The following is a 19902-nucleotide window of genomic DNA, read 5'->3' on the forward strand; positions in this document are numbered from 1 at the left end:
TGGGAAAAATATGCAGCCAAGAATACTTTATCCAGCAAGATTGTCATTCAGAATAGAAGGAGAGATAAAGAGTTTCCCAGACAAAGAAAAGCTAAAGGAGTTTGTGACCACTAACCCAGCCCTACAAGAAATATTGAGGGGTGCTCTTTGAGTGGGAAAGAAATACCAAAAGCAATAAAGCTAGATAGGAATAGAGAACATCTCCAGAAACACTGACTTTATAGGTAATACAATGACACTAAATTAATATCTATCAATAATCACTCTGAATGTAAATGGAGTAAATGCTCCAATCAAAAGACATAGGGTATCAGATTGGATAAAAAAACAAACAAACAAACAAGAAACTCATTGTAGAACTAAAGACACCTGCAGATTGAAAGTGGGGATGGACAACTATTTGTCATGCCAATGGATGTCAAAGCCAGAGTAGCCATACTCATGTCACACAAACTAGATTTTAAACCAAAGACTGTCACAAAAGATGAAGGGCACTATATCATAATAAAGCAGGCTTTCCAATAAGAAGATCTAACAATTGTAAATATTTATGCCCCCAACTTGAGAGAACCCAAATATAGAAATCAATTAATAACAAAGAAACTCGATAATAATACAAGAAGAGCAGGGGACTTTAACACCCCACTTATAGCAATGGACAGATCGTCTAAGCAGAAAATCAACAAGGAAACAGCTTTGAATGACACACTGGATCCGGTGGACTTAACAGATATATTCAGAACATTTCATCCTAAAACAGCAAAATACACATTCTTTTCAAGTGCACATGGAGCATTCTCCAGAATAGATCACATACTGGGTCACAAATCAGGCCTCAACAAATTCAAAAAGAATGAGATCATACCATGAATATTTTCAGAATACAACATTATGAAACTGGAACTCAACGGCAAGAAAAAATTTAGAAAGACCACAAAAACATGAAAGTTAAAGAACATCCTGCTAAAGAATGAATCGGTTAGACAGGAAAGTAAAGAAAAAAAATACATGGAAGCAAATGAAAATGAAAACATGACTGTCCAGAACCTTTGGGGTGCAGTGAAATCAATCATAAGAGGGAAGTATATAGCACTACAGGTTTACGTTAAGAAGCGAGAAAAATATCAAATATACAACCTAATCTTACACCTAAAGGAGCTAGAAGAGGAACAGAAAATAAAGCCTAAAGCCAGCAGAAGAAAAATAATAAAGATTACAGTAGAAATAAATGGATATAGAAACAAACAAACAAACACCACAGTAGAACACATCAACCAAACTAAGAGCTGGTTCTTTGAAAGAATTAGTAAAATTGATAAACCCCTAGCCAGACTTACCAAAAGGAAAAGAGTAAGGACCCAAATAAATAAAATCATGAATGAAAGAGGAGAGATCACAGCTAATACAACAGAAATACAAACAACTATAATATTATGAAAAATCATACATCACCAAATTGAACAACCTGGAAGAAATGGACAAATTTCTAGAAACATACAAACTACCAAAATTGAAACAGGGAGAAATAGAAAATTTTAACAGACCCATAATCAGCAAAGAAATTGAATCAAAATTCTTCCAACAAACAAAAGTCCAGGGCCAGATGACTTCCCAGGGGGATTTTACCAAACATTTAAAGAAGAGTTAATAACTATTCTTCTCAAACTGTTCCCAAAAAAAGGAAGGAAAACTTCCAAACTCATTCTATGAGGCCAGCATTATCTTGATTCCAAAACTAGACAAAGACCCCAGTATAAAGGAAAATTACAAGCCAGTGTCCTTGATGAAGATGAATGCGAAAATTCTCAACAGGATACTAGCAAATTGAATCCAACAGTACATTAAGAGAATTATTCACCACGATCAAGTGGCGTTTATTCCTGGGCTACACAGATGGTTCAATATTCACAAATCAATCAACGTGACATACTACATTAATCAAGGAAAGATAAGAACCATAAGATCATGTCAATCATGCAGACAAAGCATTTGACAAAATACAGCATCCATTCTTGCTAAGAATCCTCAGCAAAGTAGGCATAAAGGGAACATACCTCAATATCACATAGACTATATACAAAAGACCCAGCTAATATCACCCTCAATGGGGAAAAACGGAGAGCTTTTCTTCTATGGTCAGGAAGATGACAGGATGGCCACTCTCACCATTGTTGTTCAACATAGTACTAGAAGTCAGCCTCAGCAATCAGACGACGAAAAGAAATACATCCAAACCAGCAAGGAAGAAGTCAAACTTTCATTCTTTGCAGATGACATGATACTCTATGTAGAAAACCCAAAAGTCTCCACCAAGAAATCTCTAGAACTGATATGCGAATTCAGCAAAGTCGTAGGAAATGTACAGAAATCTGTTGAATTTCTGTACACCAATAATGAAGCAGCAGCAAGATAAATCAAGGAATGGATCCCATTTACAATTGCACCAACAACCGTAAGATACCTAAGAATAAACCTAATCAAAGAGGTAAAAGATCTATACTCTGAAAACTTATGAAAGAAATTGAAGATGACACAAAGAAAAGGAAAAATATTCCATGCTCACGGATTGGGGGAACAAATATTATTAAAATGTCTATACTGCACAAAGCAATCTACACATTTAATACAATCCTTATCAAAATATCACCAGCATTTTCCACAAAGCTAGAGCAAACAATCCTAAAATTTGTATGGAATCACAAAAGTCCCTGAATAGCAAAAAGAAATAGAAATAGAAAAAGAAAAGCAAAGCTGGAGGCATCACATTTCTGGACTTCAAGCTATATTAGTTGCAGCAATCAAGACAGTATGGTACTGGCACTAAAACAGACACATAGATCAATGGAACAGAATAGAAAACCCAGAAACAGACCCACAACCATATGGCCAACTAATCTTTGACAAAGCGGAAAGAATATCCAATGGAAAAAAGACAGTCTCTTCAACAAATGGCAATGGGAAAACTGGACAGCAATATGCAGAAGAATAAAACTGGACCACTTTCTTATACCATACACAAAAATAAATTCAAAATGGATGAAAGACCTAAATGTGAGATAGGAAACCATTAAAATCCTAGAGGAGGAGAATAGAATCAGCAACCTCTTTGAGCTTGGCCCCAGCAACTTCTTACTAGACATGTCTCCAAAGGCAGGGAAAATAAAAACAAATGAACTGTTGGGACCTCATCAAGGTCCCAAAAAAGCTTCTGTAAAGCAAAGGAAACAATCAGCAAAAGTAAAAGTGGCCTATGGAGTGCGAGAAGATAGTTGCAAATGACATATCTGATAAAGGGTTACTATCCAAAATCTATAAAGAACTTACCAAACTCAACACGCAAAAAACAAATAAGCCAGTTAAGAAACGGGCAGAAGACATAAATAGACACTTTTCTAAAGAAGACATCTGGATGGCTAATAGACACATGAAAAGTTGTTCGACATCACTCGTCACAGGGAAATGCAAATCAAAACCGTGGTAAGACAGCACCTCACACTTGTCAGAATGGCTAAAGTTAACAACACAGGAAACAACAGATGTTGGTGAGGATGAGGAGAAAGAGGAACTATTTTGCACTGTAGGTGGGAATGCAAACTGGTGCAGCCACTCTGGAAAACAGTATGGAGTTTCCTCAGAAAGTTAAAAATAGAACTACCTTACAACCCAGAAATTGCACCACTAGGTATTTACCCAAATGATACAAAAATACCAATTTGAAGGGATACATGCACCCTGATGTTTACAGCAGCACTATCAACAATAGCCAAACTATGAAGGATCCCAAATGTGCATCGATCGATGAATGGATAAAGAAGATGTGGTATATATATATATATATATATATATATATATATATATATAATGGAATATTAGCCATCAAAAAAGAATAAAATCTTGCCATTTGCAATGACATGGACGGAGCTAGAATGTATTATTGTTGGTGAAATAAAGTCAGTCAGAAAAAGACAAATACCATATGATTTCACTCATACGAGGAACTTAAGAACAAAACAGATGAACATAGAGGAATGAAAAAAGAGAAAGAGAAAGAGAAGCAAACCACAAGAGGCTCTTAACTATAGAGAACAAACTGAGTATTGATGGAGGGAGGTGGCTGGGGGATGGGCTAGATGGGTAGTGAGTGCTAAGGAGGGCACTTGTTTTGATGAGCACTGGGTGTTATATGTAAATGATGAATCACTAAATTCTCCTGAAACCAAGATTACCCAATATGTAAACTAACTAGAATTTAAATCACAACTTGAATCAAACCACAAAAATAAAAATAAGCTTTCTATTAGGCATTCCAGATCTTTTGTAACCAGCCTACTTTTGACTTTTTTTCTACTAATCTTCCACCATTGCTCACCATCAATTCAATTGTCTGAGGAGCCAGGCAGGTTAGGAAATGAGTAGAGAGCAAAACTAGAGAAAACCCGTCTTGTCTAAAGGGACAATTTTTCCAGATGAGAATATGGGAACATTGGTGTTAGATCTTCTGTTTTGTATAAAAGAATCTGGAGATTCTGATTTCATATGAAATTTACTATTTAAGTAAAGCCCAAACAAAATGTGTCTGAGGGTCATATTCAGATCGCAGCTACCAGTGCTCCATGTTATAGACTTCTCACTCTGTTTTTGCACGTTCTTTTCCTCCAACTGGAAATATTCCTTCTTCTGACAAACATCATGTCACACAGCTCAGGGCTCAGTTCAAATGGCACTCTTTCTCTGGATCGCCCCATTTTCTCCTACAGCGATCCCCAAATAGATATAATTACTCCTTCTTTCCGGTTATCCGAACCCTCTGTTTAAACACTTTGTTTGAAATGTGTCACTGCTTTTGTTAGCTGGTCTATCCACCCCACTTTGCTATGCCATGAAATCTCAAGGACAGGGGCCATGCTAACTGCCTCTTTATCCTCTGGATCTGGTATAATGCTTAGTGCATAGTAAGCACTCAATGTTTTTTTGAATGGATGAGGGAAATAGACATGACTTTGGGATGTGAGGCCTGAGCTCAGCTTTTTTCTGCTTAACTTTTATACGTTATTTTAGTTTGTTTTGTTTTGTTGATCACAATGCCTTGCCTTTTGGCAGTTGTTATCCCTGACCTCTAGGGAAAAGCATAAAAATAGCTAATACAATCTATGTGAAAAACTAGTGTGGAAAAACAATTTGCTAGTTGTTTTGAGCAAATGTCTGGGCTCTTTCGTTGAAGAGTTTATCTTTAAAGAGTATTTTACTGCACAGTCCATTGAGGGCAATTGGGCAAACGTTTGTTCTTGCCAGGGTGAAGGGGAATGTGTGAGTGAGGTAAAAGCTGGATATTGGACAGAACAGTCTAGATAGCACCCGGGACTCCTCTCCAAAATGTGAATTACAAAGAGTAATCTGACTGCTACCTTGAATCTGTCTGGATAAGAGATTTAAAATCTAAGAAATAGAGAAGTATTTCCCATAGAGCAATGCCATTTAACTGTCTGAGGGTTGAGTCTCCACAAGTTCATATAACATTACTTGTAGGAATGTAATTCTTAATTTCAAGGGGGAAACAGTATTTTGGAAAGGAGAATTTGGAGAGAGAAAACTTAAAACCCCCATCTCCTCACTAGCCTGGAATAATCAGTTTTAATAAAAAAAATCAATAAGGATGAAATTTTATTGTAGTTGGATGATGTAGAATTAAGTTATACACCAGGGGATTTTTTACAGGGGGGATATTATTTTAATAATTGATATTTTTATGACTGGTTCCTCCAAGACTCAAAACATCTTAGGGCTCAGTTGCTTTAAGAACAAAACAAAAGCAACAGTTTCCATGCGTGTATCATGTTTTTATCTTGTCTAGTATGTGCACAGGGAGTTTCACTGTGTAATGAGCAAGAATTCCCTAATGATGTGGATGTGGGGCTTATGGAGGGAGAGTTTCTGCAGTCTGAGGGTCATGAGAGTTACTATTTATTTGGGGAGAGTCTTTCCTGACTTTGCTTCCCCCACTTATCTACACCCCAACCCTCATTCAGCTCCATCCCACCTTAAAATGGCATTCCCCAACCCCCCAAGATGTCAGAGAGCTGCAGGGCTTCAGGTTTGTAAAGTGTGGTGAGGATGGAAAGTACCAAGGAGGAAGTTGTTAACACATTCTAGATGATACTAAATAGTATCAGTATGGATCACAGCTCAGGTAAAACTTTCCTGCCACTTGGCAGATGGAAAGGATTGTTAATTCCCTTCTCCATCCTGCTGGTTAAATATTTTTAGCTGGCTGTGAGGAAGTATAAATTCTCGGTTCATGTTTGGATAGAGAAGTGGGACATTTCATATCTGGGAAAAGTACATGGAAGGATGACGGAGGGTTTGGGATTGGCCAGCCATATTTGAATCTCGGAATTCACACTTAATTCACTTACCTCTTAAATGCCTCCTATAGCATTCTTTAAACAACTTTATTTCTTCCCTCTACCCCGTTATTTTCTCATGCTGCTTCACCCTCTTTCCTTTGCATTATGAACAAGTTGTGTGATGTGTGGATTATTGGTTCACACAGGTGTTCAAGAAAAACCTTTATTTTCTTGAGATCAATTTTGAGTGTCATCACATTGAGTGGGTGGGAAACTACAAAATATCATTGGAATGAACACTATATGAGAGGAAATAACTTGTCTGTTTGTTCATTACTTCTTCCCTAGTTTTTATCAGCTGAATCGTGTCTCTTAAAAAACAAACCACAAAATATTTTGGCTTCTTAACCCCCGGTACCTCAGAATGTGATCCTTAGATATAGGGGCTTTATAGTGGTTATTGAGTTAAATTGAGCTCATTAGGGTGGTTCCCAATCCCATATGACATATAAAAAGGGGAAATTTGGACACAGATAACATGCACAGGGTGCATGCCAGGTGAAGGTGAAAGCAGAGATTGGGATGATGCTTCTATATGCCAAAGATTTCCAGAAAACCTGAGAGGTTAAGTGAGAGGCATGGAACAGATTCTTTCTCACAGCCCTCAGAGGAAACCAACCCTGCCGCCATGTTGATCTTGGATTTATAGCCTCCAGAACTGTGAGACAATACATCTCTGTCATTAAACCACCCAGTCTGTGGCTCTTTATTACAGCAGCCCTAGTGAACTATTATTGTAACGATTGACACACTGGCTGGCCATGGTAGGTGCTTAATAAATATGAGCTGAATGAATTAATAACTGGTGTCCCCCTCACAGGGGAGGTCTCTGCCAGGCCTAGAAATTGGGACTAAGTGCCTGTGTTCTAGTCAACATAATCACTGTGTATATCTTCATGATCCAAACCTCAAAGATGAACATTCTCTTCTTTGGTGCTCTGTGTGAGACAGAATCATCCTTGCTGGGACAGGGACGCAGGAGCCTGGGACTCAGCTTTCTACTTTGTAAAAATCCTTGAAGTAAGGAATTGAGAGCCTAAGGTGTGAGTTTGAACCCGAGGAGGGAAAATGGAAAAACACAGATGAATTTCTCAAGAACAGTCTTTCCACAATAGCCAGAAATTGTTCAATTCTTCACATAAAAGGTTTGGGATCAGGTATTCTCTCCTGCGGGTCAATAGCACAAATCAATGTGTATTAAGTATGTCTTTTTATTGTGCTTTGACATTTGGGGCCTTGCTGCCCCTGCAAAGACTAAAGACTCCCCCCTCCCAGGGCTAACCAATTCCTAGGATAGTAAATGATGCCCGGAAGTGATCCCTTCCAAATGTCTAGTGGCCAGTCGGAGCCTCTGCCCCAACCACTTCTTTTACTGGGTTCTCACAATCTGCTTACTGTCCCCCCCACCCTAATTATCCAGGGGCCAGGTATGGAGGAGGACTAGAGACAGTTCCTATACCCCAGAGCCTGCTGAGATTATCCAGATCCAATGTTCTAAATTAGTCAATCCTAAACCTGCTCATCTTGCCTCATCAGTTCCTTGCCACGGAAACCACAAGAAAAGCTCTTTCCTGGTTTCTCCCCCATTCCTTCTGCCTTCTGACCAACCTGGTGCTTCCCCACATGGCATGGCATGACATGGCATGGCATGGCATGGGTGCCCCCTTCTCTTGGGGACTGTTGGCAACAAACTCTTCAATGGTCACTGTCTCCTGATCAGTTGGCCTCACTGTACCTGAATAATAATAAAACCTAGGTTTTAAAACACAGGTGTCTACAAAGGCCATGTTCTAAATGCACATATGACTGATACCATTGATATGGACAGAATCCCCAGTTGCCCCTCATGTCACTGATACGCGTTACTGGTTGTTCTGAAGAGGTTCTTCAAATGAACAATACTTGTCGTTATGAGCAGGTTATGTTGTGAGAGATGTCTGGGATAACTGTGAATTTTTAGTGTGTGCAAAGGAAGACTGGGGGTCAGAAGTGAGAGATGTATTTTATTTAGGGCATTGATATGGTAAAGAGGTTTGGTCACACAGTGCTCGGCTTAGTCTCAATAAGCCAAACCAGCTTTTTTACTGGGGGTAAAAGATAGGACAAAGAAGATTTTGTCTATTTTTTAAAATTATTATTTTTTAACGTTTATTCATTTTTGAGAGTCAGAGAGAGAGGGTGAGTGGGGAAGGGGCAGACACACACACACACACACACACACACACACACACACATAACACACACAGAATCTGAAGCAGGCTCCAGGTTCTGAGCTGTCAGCGCGGAGCCTGACATGGGGCTCGAACTCACTGACCATGAGACCGTGACCGGAGGTGAAGACGGACGCTTGACTAACTGAGCCACCCAGGTGCCCCTGCTTTTGTCTCACTATTAAGAAATTTATTAAATAATTAACAGTGTTTTTAAAAAAACAAAACAAAAAAACCAGAATGGCAATGATGAATGAATGACGCGTGATAATGACTTCAAGAGTAGAGTTAAATAGAGAATAAATGACCATCTGTAGGAGTATCCTGTAGTTGTTTTTGTAGTTAGTAGATTGGTCGTAATAAAATTGATCATTTATAGTTATTTGTATTATGTCTGCGTCCTCTTGTATATCCACCTCTCTTGGACCCTAAGAGCAGAGTCTAATCTCTATCTGTCATATTTCATGATTTGTTATTTCTGGTGAACAGTGCCCGGCATATAGTAGCGGAAATAAATATTTGTTGAATAAATGTTTGTTGCAGTACCTGGTAGGAAATGAAATGAGAGACTTTCTTGGATGCCTTTCACATTGGTGTCGGGACTGCTAAGTGTTTCTAAACCCTGGTTTCCTTTACCCTGTGGCCATACAAGTGGACAACATTCCCCACAACCTTTACTGTTTTTAAGCCAGGGGCCTAAATCTGATTGGGGGAATGTGCGTAGACCAGGTCCATCCAAACCTACTGGGTAATCTCGAATGCTCTCTCTTGCTTTCCACATCTCCTGGCCACACGCAAAGTAGCCAGTGACTAAGAAGACGTGTAAGATGAGATTTGGCTTACCACTTTGCTGCAACGGGAATGCATGATTACAACTGTAATAATTTCCATCTCTTAAAAAGCAGTAACTCCACTAAAATTTCTTACTTGTACAGTGAAATAGCTAAATAAGTGATCTGTTCTCCAGATTCTCTCTCTTTTTTTAAATAATGTTTTATAATGTTTATTTATTTTTGAGAGAGAGAGAGAGAGAGAGAGAGCGAGCGCACAAGCAGGGGAGGGGCAGAGAGATAAATGGAGACACAGAATCTGAAGCAGACTCCAGCCTCCGAGCTGTCAGCACGGAGCCTGACATGGGGCTTGAACCCACGAACCGCGAGACCATGACCCGAACTGAAGTCAGACGCTTAACTGACTGAGCCACCCAGGTGCCCCAGATTCTCTTCTTTTTGACTGAGACTTTGTGATTTGATCAGACCAGACTGGGGGATTTGAGAGGGGTATATCAAGCCCGGGCTATTATGTCCAATTTGTTTTACAAATTGGGCTCCGTGGTTTTTCTGTTTTTGTTTTTTGTTTTGTTTTTGTTTTTGTTTCTTGCACAGCTGAGTCTTCTGTGACAATCTGGGAAGTTATGTCTAACCTCTAATAGCCACTCAGGCTCCTTCTCTTATTGCTTTTGGTTAAATCTTTCGAGAAAAGAGGGGAAAGAACATTCTTCTGGTGCCCTTTGCCGAGGGACTGCCATTTACACTTTCCCTGCTTATGGTAAAAAACATGTCTAAATGGGGTGCCTCTGCAAGAAGGTGATTTGCTCAAGGGTAAAACCAGTGACATGACAGCAAGTAGCTGGGAAGCTAAAATTACAAAAGGAAAATGGACTTCAATACATGTAGTGGACACATGTATTCAGTGCTTACACAATGCCATGCCCTGCTTCATGAACTCGGGAGATTTAAAGATCTGTGAGACATAGCTGTAAAAAATTTTTACAATATCTTATTTTATAGTAATAGTTATTCAACCAGTTATGCTTACCAAGGTCAAGTTCTGAAAACAGTGAGAGAAAACTTGTGTAGCCCGGTGGCTTGGTCATGTGAGACACCCCCTGCCTCCCACCAAGTTGGCATTAGGGGTCCGCTTCACTTCGGCTTCTCTGATTGAGTCAGGCATCTGCTGCCATGTAGAGTATGGTGACAAACCCTGGCCACTGCTTTGCTCTCCCAAATGTCTCATGCACACTAGTGTGGTGTGACGATGGGGACATGTCGCCAGTTCTTACTGTTAAATAGAGAAGAGAATCTATGGATGGAACAAAGCTGTGCACACAAAAAATGGCTTACTTCATAATTTTTGATAATGCTATCAAAGGTTAGTAACTGTCATCCTGTGTGGTCCAACCGGAGTTGAAAAGGGTGAAGTTTCATTTTGTGTTTCATTGCTCCCTCGATCTAGGTTTCTGGAAAAAAAAAAAAAGATGATTTTACAGTAAAGAGTTTTTTGGTCAATTGTTGGTGCCAATTGGCATGAGCCTGGGATAGGTGGAGATAATATATGTGCTGTCTCCGACCAGTCATTTGAAGACCTGATCAGAAACCATGGGACAGACATGGTGCTCTAACAGAAAGATCGGGGAGGTTCTGTTTTTGTGTCCTCTGATCAGGGCCCCATGGAATCTGGAGGTCTGGAAAAGAGACGTTGCGTGAAACACTCTGCAAGGATTTCCACTGTTTCCAAAGACTGAAGTTGGGAGGAACATTACCGAAGGCTCTCTAAGGCTCATCTTGTTGTGTGGGTCAGTGCCTTCAGTTTTAAAATCTGTTAAATCTTGCTTTAAGCTATTATTCTTGGAGCATTTCAGCTCTAGCGACGCCAACATGCAACAAACTCCAAGCACCTGAACAATCACCAGCCTCTCTCAGAATTGCCTTTTTCAGCATCTCTGAGAGTCTGTGATTATCCTCAATTACTTTCTACCACATCTCTGCATAAAACTCACAGTGTTCATATGTCGGAGCATTGAATTTGGTGATGGAGCAGCGTGGTCTTGCTTTGTTAGAAAAAATCAGACCGAGAAACTTCATCATTAATTATTATCTGAAAGCTTTCATCAGACATAGGGATTGTCACATTTATCGTAAACCTGCAGCAAGAGGTTCCAACAAAGTGTTTGCGGAGGCGTTGCTATGGCTTTGCTAGCTGGGGCTTTCTTTCATGAAAATTCTAGAGAAGGAGGGCCACCATCTTTGAGAGCTGCTGTTCTTATTTCTTTAAATTTCATTATTTCATTATTTATTTATTTATTTTTATTTTTGGCGGGGGGGAGAGAATGAGCAGGGGGCAGGGACAAAGGTGGGGGGAGAGAGAGAGAAACTTAAGCAGTCTCCATGCTCAGCATGGGCTCAATTCCATGACCTTGGGATCATGACCCGAACCAAAATCAAGAGTTGGACGCTCAACCGACTGGGCCACCCAGGTGCCCCGCTGCTGCTTTTAATTGTAACTTACAGTGAAGTGTGGGTCTTCTCTCAATGAGCACTTCTAACTCAGGCCAGGTCCATGAGGGCAGAAGAATTGCCAGAAAGAAATTACCCATGATTTCTTGGAAAAGGGGCAACTCTGTAGGTGAGGGCCCATGGGATAATGTTTTGAAAGCCAAATTTATCTTTTTCATTCCCTCCTTGTTCCCTGTCAGGGGAAAGAAAACGACTAGGCAAGATTTTCATCTTTTTCTTCTTTTAATTTTGTTCAGCATTAAAGGAGGGAACTTCATAAACATTGATTGTCATTTACAGAAAACATTCAGAAATCATGTGTGCATTATCAGGGAATGCTAACAGTATTCAACTAATAATTTACAGGACATAAAATAAGGACAAAAACCTATTACATTCTAAAGTAATATAAAACTCTTTTTTTTTAATTGTTAGGGAGTGCTGTTTTATTCTAGTATATTTATAATAAAAAAACCCCAAAACAACAACTCAATGCTTACTTCCTAAATGACTCAGGCTGCAGTTTTACTCACGTACACAGAAATTAGGGCTTATATATTAAACAAGGAGAGAGAGATCAGAAAATTGTAGATTTTAAAACTATATGTCACTGGGTTTATTTGTGGTTTGCCTTTTGCCTCTATAGGCCAATAATAATAGTAATATATGGTAATAGTGTAATTAAGCTCCAGAAAAATCAATGGTGACTATGGGAGGCATTATTCTTTTTAAAAAAGTACAATTAATATGCTTTTTAGAGTGAATGCTTTTATTTTTATGTATGTTTGGCAATGCAACTCTTGTGCATTGCCAGCAACGGTATGCATGCTAACAAGAGATGTCAGGTGCACCTCACGGCCGCCCCTCAAGGTGCGATTCTGGTCGGTAGGTACAGCCGAGCCCCCGACAGTCCCCGGTTCCCCAACCGCTGGGGGACTTGGAGTCGTTCTTCGCTTTAGACGTGCAGGTTGGAGCTAACATAAAAATTACATTTCTGAATGTTGGAAGCATATGAAAATCATTTCTCTCAATCCTAAAAGCAGGGAAGCATTGTCAGGGATTTAAAAAATACTGGAAAGTCTCATTTAAATCTAAATATCTTTTTTTTTATTATAAATCGATCATCATAAAATACTAGCCTTTGAAAGTCCTATTTGGGATGCAGGAAAAGCATCAGGTTCATCGGACTTGCTCCTGCCTGTGTTGTTAGAGCTCATATCACCTTCGATCTTCCTCCCTCTTGGGCTCTCCCCCAACCCTCCCCCAGGTTCTTTACAACATTTATTTGGTGAAGGTCAGTTATGGCTTCAGCGAATGAGTGATCTGACCTCAGGCTACTAATACGAAATAAACGTGTATAAAAATATTTTGTTCATCAGAAAGCAGAGTTTGTGTTCCTTAAGCTAGTCCATGCAGAAAGGATTTGGACAAAGCCATTTGCTACAAGGAAAGATGACTTATTCAGGCAATGTGTTTTTTTGTTTTGTTTTGTTTTGCTTTTGTTTTTGTTTTCTTTTTAACTTTCCTTTTTCACGTCGTCTAGTTCAGATAGCGTTTGCAGGTCTTAGAGGCCAATCTTCAGTACAAATTCTTTGGAGCACATCTAATCGACAGCCCTGTCCCTTTCTCAGCTGTATTACAAAAAGAAGTGTACACATGACACCAATGGCCCGTCAAGATGCTTAACCTGTTTACAACCAGTTTCTAAGAAGTACATAACACGCAGAAAGGAAGCAAGTACATATTTGCTCTTTGTTGGTTTTCCCCCTCTAAAAAAATTGTTACAAAGTCTTAAGCTTAAACAGAGACATAGAAAAATCAGTGTATTCACTGTCTCCAGTTATTTACAGCAAAAATTACAGAGACAGCATACATTGTATTAGACCTTCCACAAGCATATATTAAAAGTAATTACATTTGAAAAAATATTTTTATTTTTCCTCTACATTTCTACAATACATACTCAGTTTTCTGTGGGTGTGGTTTTCATTCTTGTGTGTGTGGTTCCTCGGGTGGAGGAGACAGGACTGTGCTTGGGTGTGGGGTCTGTAGCTTTTCAGACATACCTAATGTGTGTCACGACAGAGGCACACAGATGTCCTCCGTCAGCTACCGCCAGGAGAGTATGGTTTCATACAGGGATCGCGCTGCCCAGCTGGGGTGTAGACACCCCGTGCCTCCCTCAACTGGGGGCTTTTTCAATTCTGGTAACCTTGTGCTTTAGTTTTGGCCATGAGAACAATCACTGAGCTGCTTCTTCTGACCCACTGGAGGTCGTGCTTACAGTCATGCAGGAGGCAAAGATTACTATGGCCAATTCACTTCGAAGGGATCTCAGCAGCTTAGGCAAAAAGTGCACAGACAGATGACCTCCATCTGTTGCATAGGAATCTGAGGTCCCGCACTTCAGAACACGGAGGGGACTACGTTATCACAACTATAGGATAAATTCTGCAGATACGACTAAGGGAAAAATGAAAACTTGTCACAGATAGTGAAGCCACACGTTTAAAGAGACACACCGAGACTCAAAAACGTAAAAGTCGTGCATTTGACGTTCAGAAAAAAGTGGCAAGAAATCTAACCACCTGGCTCTGTGAAGCTAAGAGTTTGGGCAAGGCAAATAGAAATGTCCTTTATATGCCATCGTTAAATGAATTGTCTTCATTTTTAGACTGCTGTGTTTTCAACGGAACTCTTACTATGTCCTCCGGTAGTGATAGTCAAATATGGAAACCAAATTCAGTATCAGTGGGCAAGAGTTCTGCCCACCCCCCCCACTCTAATTCATTCTGAGTCCTGTCTGGCCAGACTTGCTGCCAGGAAACAGGCCCTTGGATTCAATTTTGTGCTAAACCAGAGGTTGCAAACTGTGAACCTTTTTCTGCACAGAGATGTATTTGTCTGGTCTGCATTAAGCTCTGAATCAACTGACATCACTTACAACTAGACAGATGTTATAAGATTCAGAAGCTTTAGCCACACTTGTGCTTTAGCTGACTATCGGATGTCCCTTTTCAGATGGGGCATTTCCTTGCCAGCTGGCCATTGGACTGCTTGCGCTCATTTGCATTGGCTCCCTGGCCCTTTTAGGCTCTTGGATTTTTAACCCTTGCTTTAAGGGAACACGTGCCTCTGGTCCTGAGACCTGGCCCCTGCCTGCCCCTCCAAAAATAGGTGGTCAACTCTTGTCTAAAGGCCCATGTGGTTTCCCATATCAGGTTGCTGCTTTTATTAACAGCTGGAAACAGAAAATTAAATACTACTTTGTCTAAAGCAGATGGTGGGCTTTTTTGTCTTCTTTATACAGGGGGCTTTGTGCAAAGTTTCACTACAGATGCATACTTTCAAGTTATTGCTGTTCTATTGAACGGTGGCTCTGTCAGGGCACAGGCATCCTTGCCTGAATTCACTGCCAATTGTAGTAACTTCATTGGAAGCGAAAGTGTATGGAGAAAAGAGAGTCAGGGAAAAGTTATTTCTTCTAATTTCCAATAGCAGTGGAATTTTTCCTTGCTTCTATAATAAATGAAAACAAAGAACATGGAACAGAACTGATATCATTTGCATCTGACTGATGTTTTTGAAAAAAGCTGGTTAAGTTTTAGGTTGTCCTTGGGACAGAAGAATCGCTTTTGCATTCAAGCCTGGTACGCTTGGGACTGTAGAGAGTGAGCGTGAGTTGACTAGCCATGTGCGTGGTTTTCTACAATTTAGCTTGACTGCTGTGAAGTTATGTGTCGAACAAGGCAGCTACGATAGGAAATGTACGGGTGTCTCCCCGGAATCTCTTATTCATGTCCAGAGTTGACTGTGATTTAGGGTGTCACAGATTGTGTCCAAGAAGTGGAATTACCCAAGAGACCACCACATTCTCTGTTTATACCTACACTGTGGTCCTTTATTCCAGAGTCCTGAAGACCAGTATTTCAACAAGGGAAATCCAGAAAGGGTATGTTTGTAAGGGACACCTCTACTCTCAGCTTTCAGTCTCTGGGGAAAAAAGAGCCAGAGAATAAGGGACACAAAGATGACCCAAGTCACGGGCAGTAGGAGTTTGTGTGGCATATTAAACCAAATTTGGAATCCCTTCTTCTCCTACATTCCCTCCAGAATCACAGTGGAATTTGAATTCACACAGCTTTACCTCCCTTGTCAGATTCAGGTAATGCCACTCAGATTTCTTATTTTCCTTGCTCAGGACTTGTACAGGAAGCTTGGGGCTGCTTGGGAGAGACATATTCCTATTAACAGGGTAGCTGGATTATTTGGCTCTTAGCAGATTTCAGAAAATGAGGCTAAGTTGTCCTTATTCATGTGCAACTTTTCAACAAGTCCAAACAGTTAACAACACAAAGTTACTGCCTACTGTTCTGAAAGCCTTGTCAGAGAGGTTCTCTCCCTGGCGTATTTAATTTGTGCCATTTACGTTTTGTTGTCATTTTCCTGTTTTTTTTTTTTCCCCTCCTTCTTTTTTTTTTCTTTTTCTTTTTTTTTTAATGAAACATCCCTGAGTGGTTACAGTGCAATATCTGTGCCAAGCAGTGATTGTCATTTACGAAGCAAGAAGTGAAACGTACAGATCATGGGTTCTTTCTTCCAGTGCCCGTTTTACCATGAAGGTGTGGTGAACATTTGGGAGTCTTCGTAGGGAAGGGACAGAGATTGCATGTGGTAAGGAAAGGCGATCTTAGCAAAATTTCAAAACACCTCGAGATGTAGTCACAGGAGATGTTCAAAAAGGCAGCTTTTCAAGGCGTTTGTCGTTACCACTGAAAATGTGATTGGTGGTCTTTTAACGGACAGATTTGGCAACTGTGGCGGAAGATGGAAATCTCTTTTCTCAACCGAAGTGGGCTGAGCGTGTACTCGTTTCCACTGTTTTGTTCTGGTTCAGTCGCTAGCTGTTTCCTGTCCCCTAGCTTCAAAAGGTTCATGCGGTCCCAGTGAAATGCTTGCACTAGTAGAAACGACAAACACATTCAAATCGAGTACCTCCTGAGGCAAATGTGGGGAGCAATCCTTTTCCTACATCACCCATGGGGCAGGGAGGAAAAAATTCTCAGCCACTTCATCAACAGAACCAATTTAAACCCTCTAAGGTAAATTGGAGGAAACAAACGATTCCCCTTGCAACTGAGCGGGAATTACAGGCGGACGATGGAAAACACTAGGCCAACAGAACAATGAAAACAAACTTTGACATAAGTTCAAAGCTCAAAGGGAAACACCAAGCAGACATGTTGAGCATTGCCTATCACAAGCCAATCATAAAACATACATTGCATTTGGAAACGGCTTGGTTTAATTGAGCGCCTTCCATTACCCTGTTTTCCTAGCAATCAGTAAAGTAATCTTTCCATTAGAAGGAAATATGACTCTTGGAATTAATTCTTTATACAAAGAGCTAGCAGGAGTGACATTTACACCAAAAAGAACTGAGTCTCTACAGCCACATAATAAGCAGTCTGCAGCTGTCTTCTTAGACACTGAAGGTAATTTGGTTCAATGTAGTTAAATTAATTGAATATAACAGTAGTTGAGAAAGAGAGTCATTATTTTAAAGCCTTTTTGTTTTTCCCCATTGGTTTAGCATTCATCAATCATGCGGTGGGAAAAGGCTCTGTTTTCTAGAGAAAAGACTAGCACTACTGTCTGATCATCAACGAGGGGTTTTGTGGCCTTGCGGAGACAGCTCTCAAGACCACGTAACTTCAGGAGAGCGTCAGAGATTAAAAGGAAATCAAGGTTTCCACCGATGGAAACTTTACCGAGCAGGTGTGCGTGTGTGTGTTTGACGAGGAGAAAAGGGCGGGTCCTCCGGAGCTGGCTGCTGGGCTTTACTCACAGGAGAGCGTGAATGTCACTGAGTTACATGAGGCTCTGCTCCGGCTTCCTTTTTAAAAACTCTTAATTTTGGATCGGCTAAGACCAAAGGCATAGGGCCTCTGGAGCACAGGCAGAACAAGCTGCTTGGGATTTATGCTTTTCTGGTACTCAGTTTGCTTGGGGAGCAGGTGGAGAGGTGAGACTTATACTAGGAAGTCTTAATACTCCAAACCTCATATCCCCTCTTGTATTCTGTGTTTTTGACAAGTTGCTAAAAGAAAGAATCCCAGGCCAGACGGATGATCTAATTGCAAACTGCATAGGAAATAGTTTGGGCTTTGGGGTGTATTAGTTCTACGGAATAACTCCGATGTGTTTTCGTTATCTGTCAAGTTCTTGCTCTGTGTTTATAGTACAGCACTTTGGAGTTGAGAGAAATTAGAGGACCCCCTCCCCACTAGAAGGACATATCAAATCCTGCCTCCCCTTTTATTGCTGCTTTTTCTAACAAATGTAGCAAAGAGAGTGAATATAAAGAACCAAGCTCTTTCTACCTCTTCGTTGCCAAAAAAAGCCCCCCAAAACAAAAAAAAACCCTCAAAAAACAAAAAATATCAAACCCAGACACAACAGGTTAGAGAAAAAAATGTCTACATGAAATGGCATCGGGGCCCTGGGTTCTGGTTTCCTCTGTGACTCTAATTTTATTAGAAAAAAATTGCTGGTGGTCAAACCTACAGACTGCATTTCTCTGGTGACAACACAGTGAGCACCAAAATCAGTTTCTTTACCCACCTGAAATCCAAAGGAAAAAAAAAAAAAGGTGTTTTATGTGTCCTGGTGAAAAATAGGAAATAGTGATTGGTCAAAAAAGTCCTGGACTCCACAACGTTATCTGTGGCCGAATTCTTAAAACAGGAAAATGGCTCCAAATATTCCCCCTACCCCCCCACCCGCCGATATTTACCATCCTGACAAGGCTTTGATGTCATTGATAGAAACAGAGTTCTTATACAGAGGCCGCGCATTATATTTATTCCTTTGTAGACGTTATCTCTGAATTGGTACCATCCTGCCATCGACGATAGTTGAAGATTCTGGCTGGGAAAACAAAATCCTGATTGTCTAACATAAAGGTAACATATAACACAGAAGGTAAATAATATAAGAGAGCCTGACTGAACCTCCTTTGTTAGTATGTATGGGATTTTAGGTCACAGTGCATGTGCATGTATAAGTAATAGTCATATATAATATTCTCAGATATTATATGCTTATTACATACATGCACAGTGCTTTCCAAGACAGCTACAAATTTACACATGCATCAGCTATCTAAAAACATAGAAATAGGTAAGCCTATTAAGTGGAATTTTCTTAAATTATATTTGAACAATTAACAGGAAAAGTAATCATGTAAAGTACCGCTCTGTTCTTGTACGTATCTACAATAAAATTCTATAAACAGTTGTCTCCCAAAACATACCCGAATAAAATAAAATTAAAAAAAAAAGATAACACCCAGTGTCCTATATTTGTATATTTATGGTCATTTCAAAAACAAACAAATAAAAGAGCCCCACTCAGGTGCGTATTTACATTCTTCAAACTGTAGCGGTGAAAAATAATTCTATTAAGTGCAGGACATTCCTAATGTTGCAGTAGTGACATTTTTCTTAAGTCTTCATGAACACATTGCTTTTGTCTTAATGGTGACGCATTCCACGACTAGGAGACAGTTCTCTCGTTGCCTTCATTTGCAGACGGTGGCACAGTCAGGATTAAAGAGCTCCTTGTACAATGGAGGAAAGAGTGTATTCACTATGTCTGGATGTGATTGTTTAAATACCTGCAGCTTCTCCCCGTGCAAGTTGCAGACCGCCGTGATGGTTGGTATCTTGGCTATTAACTGCGGAGTCCGGAGACCAGGGTCGGGTGTTGTGGGGGGGGGGGGGGGGACGGGGAGTAGGGAGGTGGGGCGAAACAAAAGGGGAAGCTCATTAGTGCTCTGGCTTCTGAATCAGGGTCCTTCCTGGCCTGGGATGAAGGAAAATGGTTTTGGGAAAAGACGTTCACAAAGAAAGAAGGCTCACTTTCAGCTTCTCCTTCCCAACAAAACAAAACAAAACGCACCTCCTACCCCCCTCGGGAAAATAGAGAAGGCAAGCCAGCGGGGCCAAGCTT

General features: G+C 40.3%; 1 protein-coding gene and 1 long non-coding RNA gene across 3 annotated transcripts in view; one reads left to right on the top strand and one right to left on the bottom strand.

Annotated features, from left to right (window-relative positions):
• Positions 1–19902, top strand: part of LOC128312235 (uncharacterized) — a 40788-nt gene that overhangs the window by 14574 nt on the left and 6312 nt on the right. For both annotated transcript variants that reach the window (XR_008291257.1, XR_008291258.1), the window contains exon 3: positions 17483–19607. This is a non-coding gene — a long non-coding RNA (uncharacterized LOC128312235). The remainder of the gene's footprint in view (positions 1–17482; positions 19608–19902) is intronic.
• RORB (RAR related orphan receptor B) overlaps positions 13801–19902 on the bottom strand; it is a 195934-nt gene continuing 189832 nt past the window's right edge. Inside the window, exon 10 of the mRNA XM_027041032.2 lies at positions 13801–19627. Within this exon, the coding sequence (XP_026896833.1) occupies positions 19472–19627 (156 nt within the window). The 3' untranslated portion in view covers positions 13801–19471. The remainder of the gene's footprint in view (positions 19628–19902) is intronic.

The sequence above is a fragment of the Acinonyx jubatus genome, chromosome D4 (genome assembly GCF_027475565.1).
Source record: "Acinonyx jubatus isolate Ajub_Pintada_27869175 chromosome D4, VMU_Ajub_asm_v1.0, whole genome shotgun sequence".
NCBI lineage: Eukaryota > Metazoa > Chordata > Mammalia > Carnivora > Felidae > Acinonyx > Acinonyx jubatus.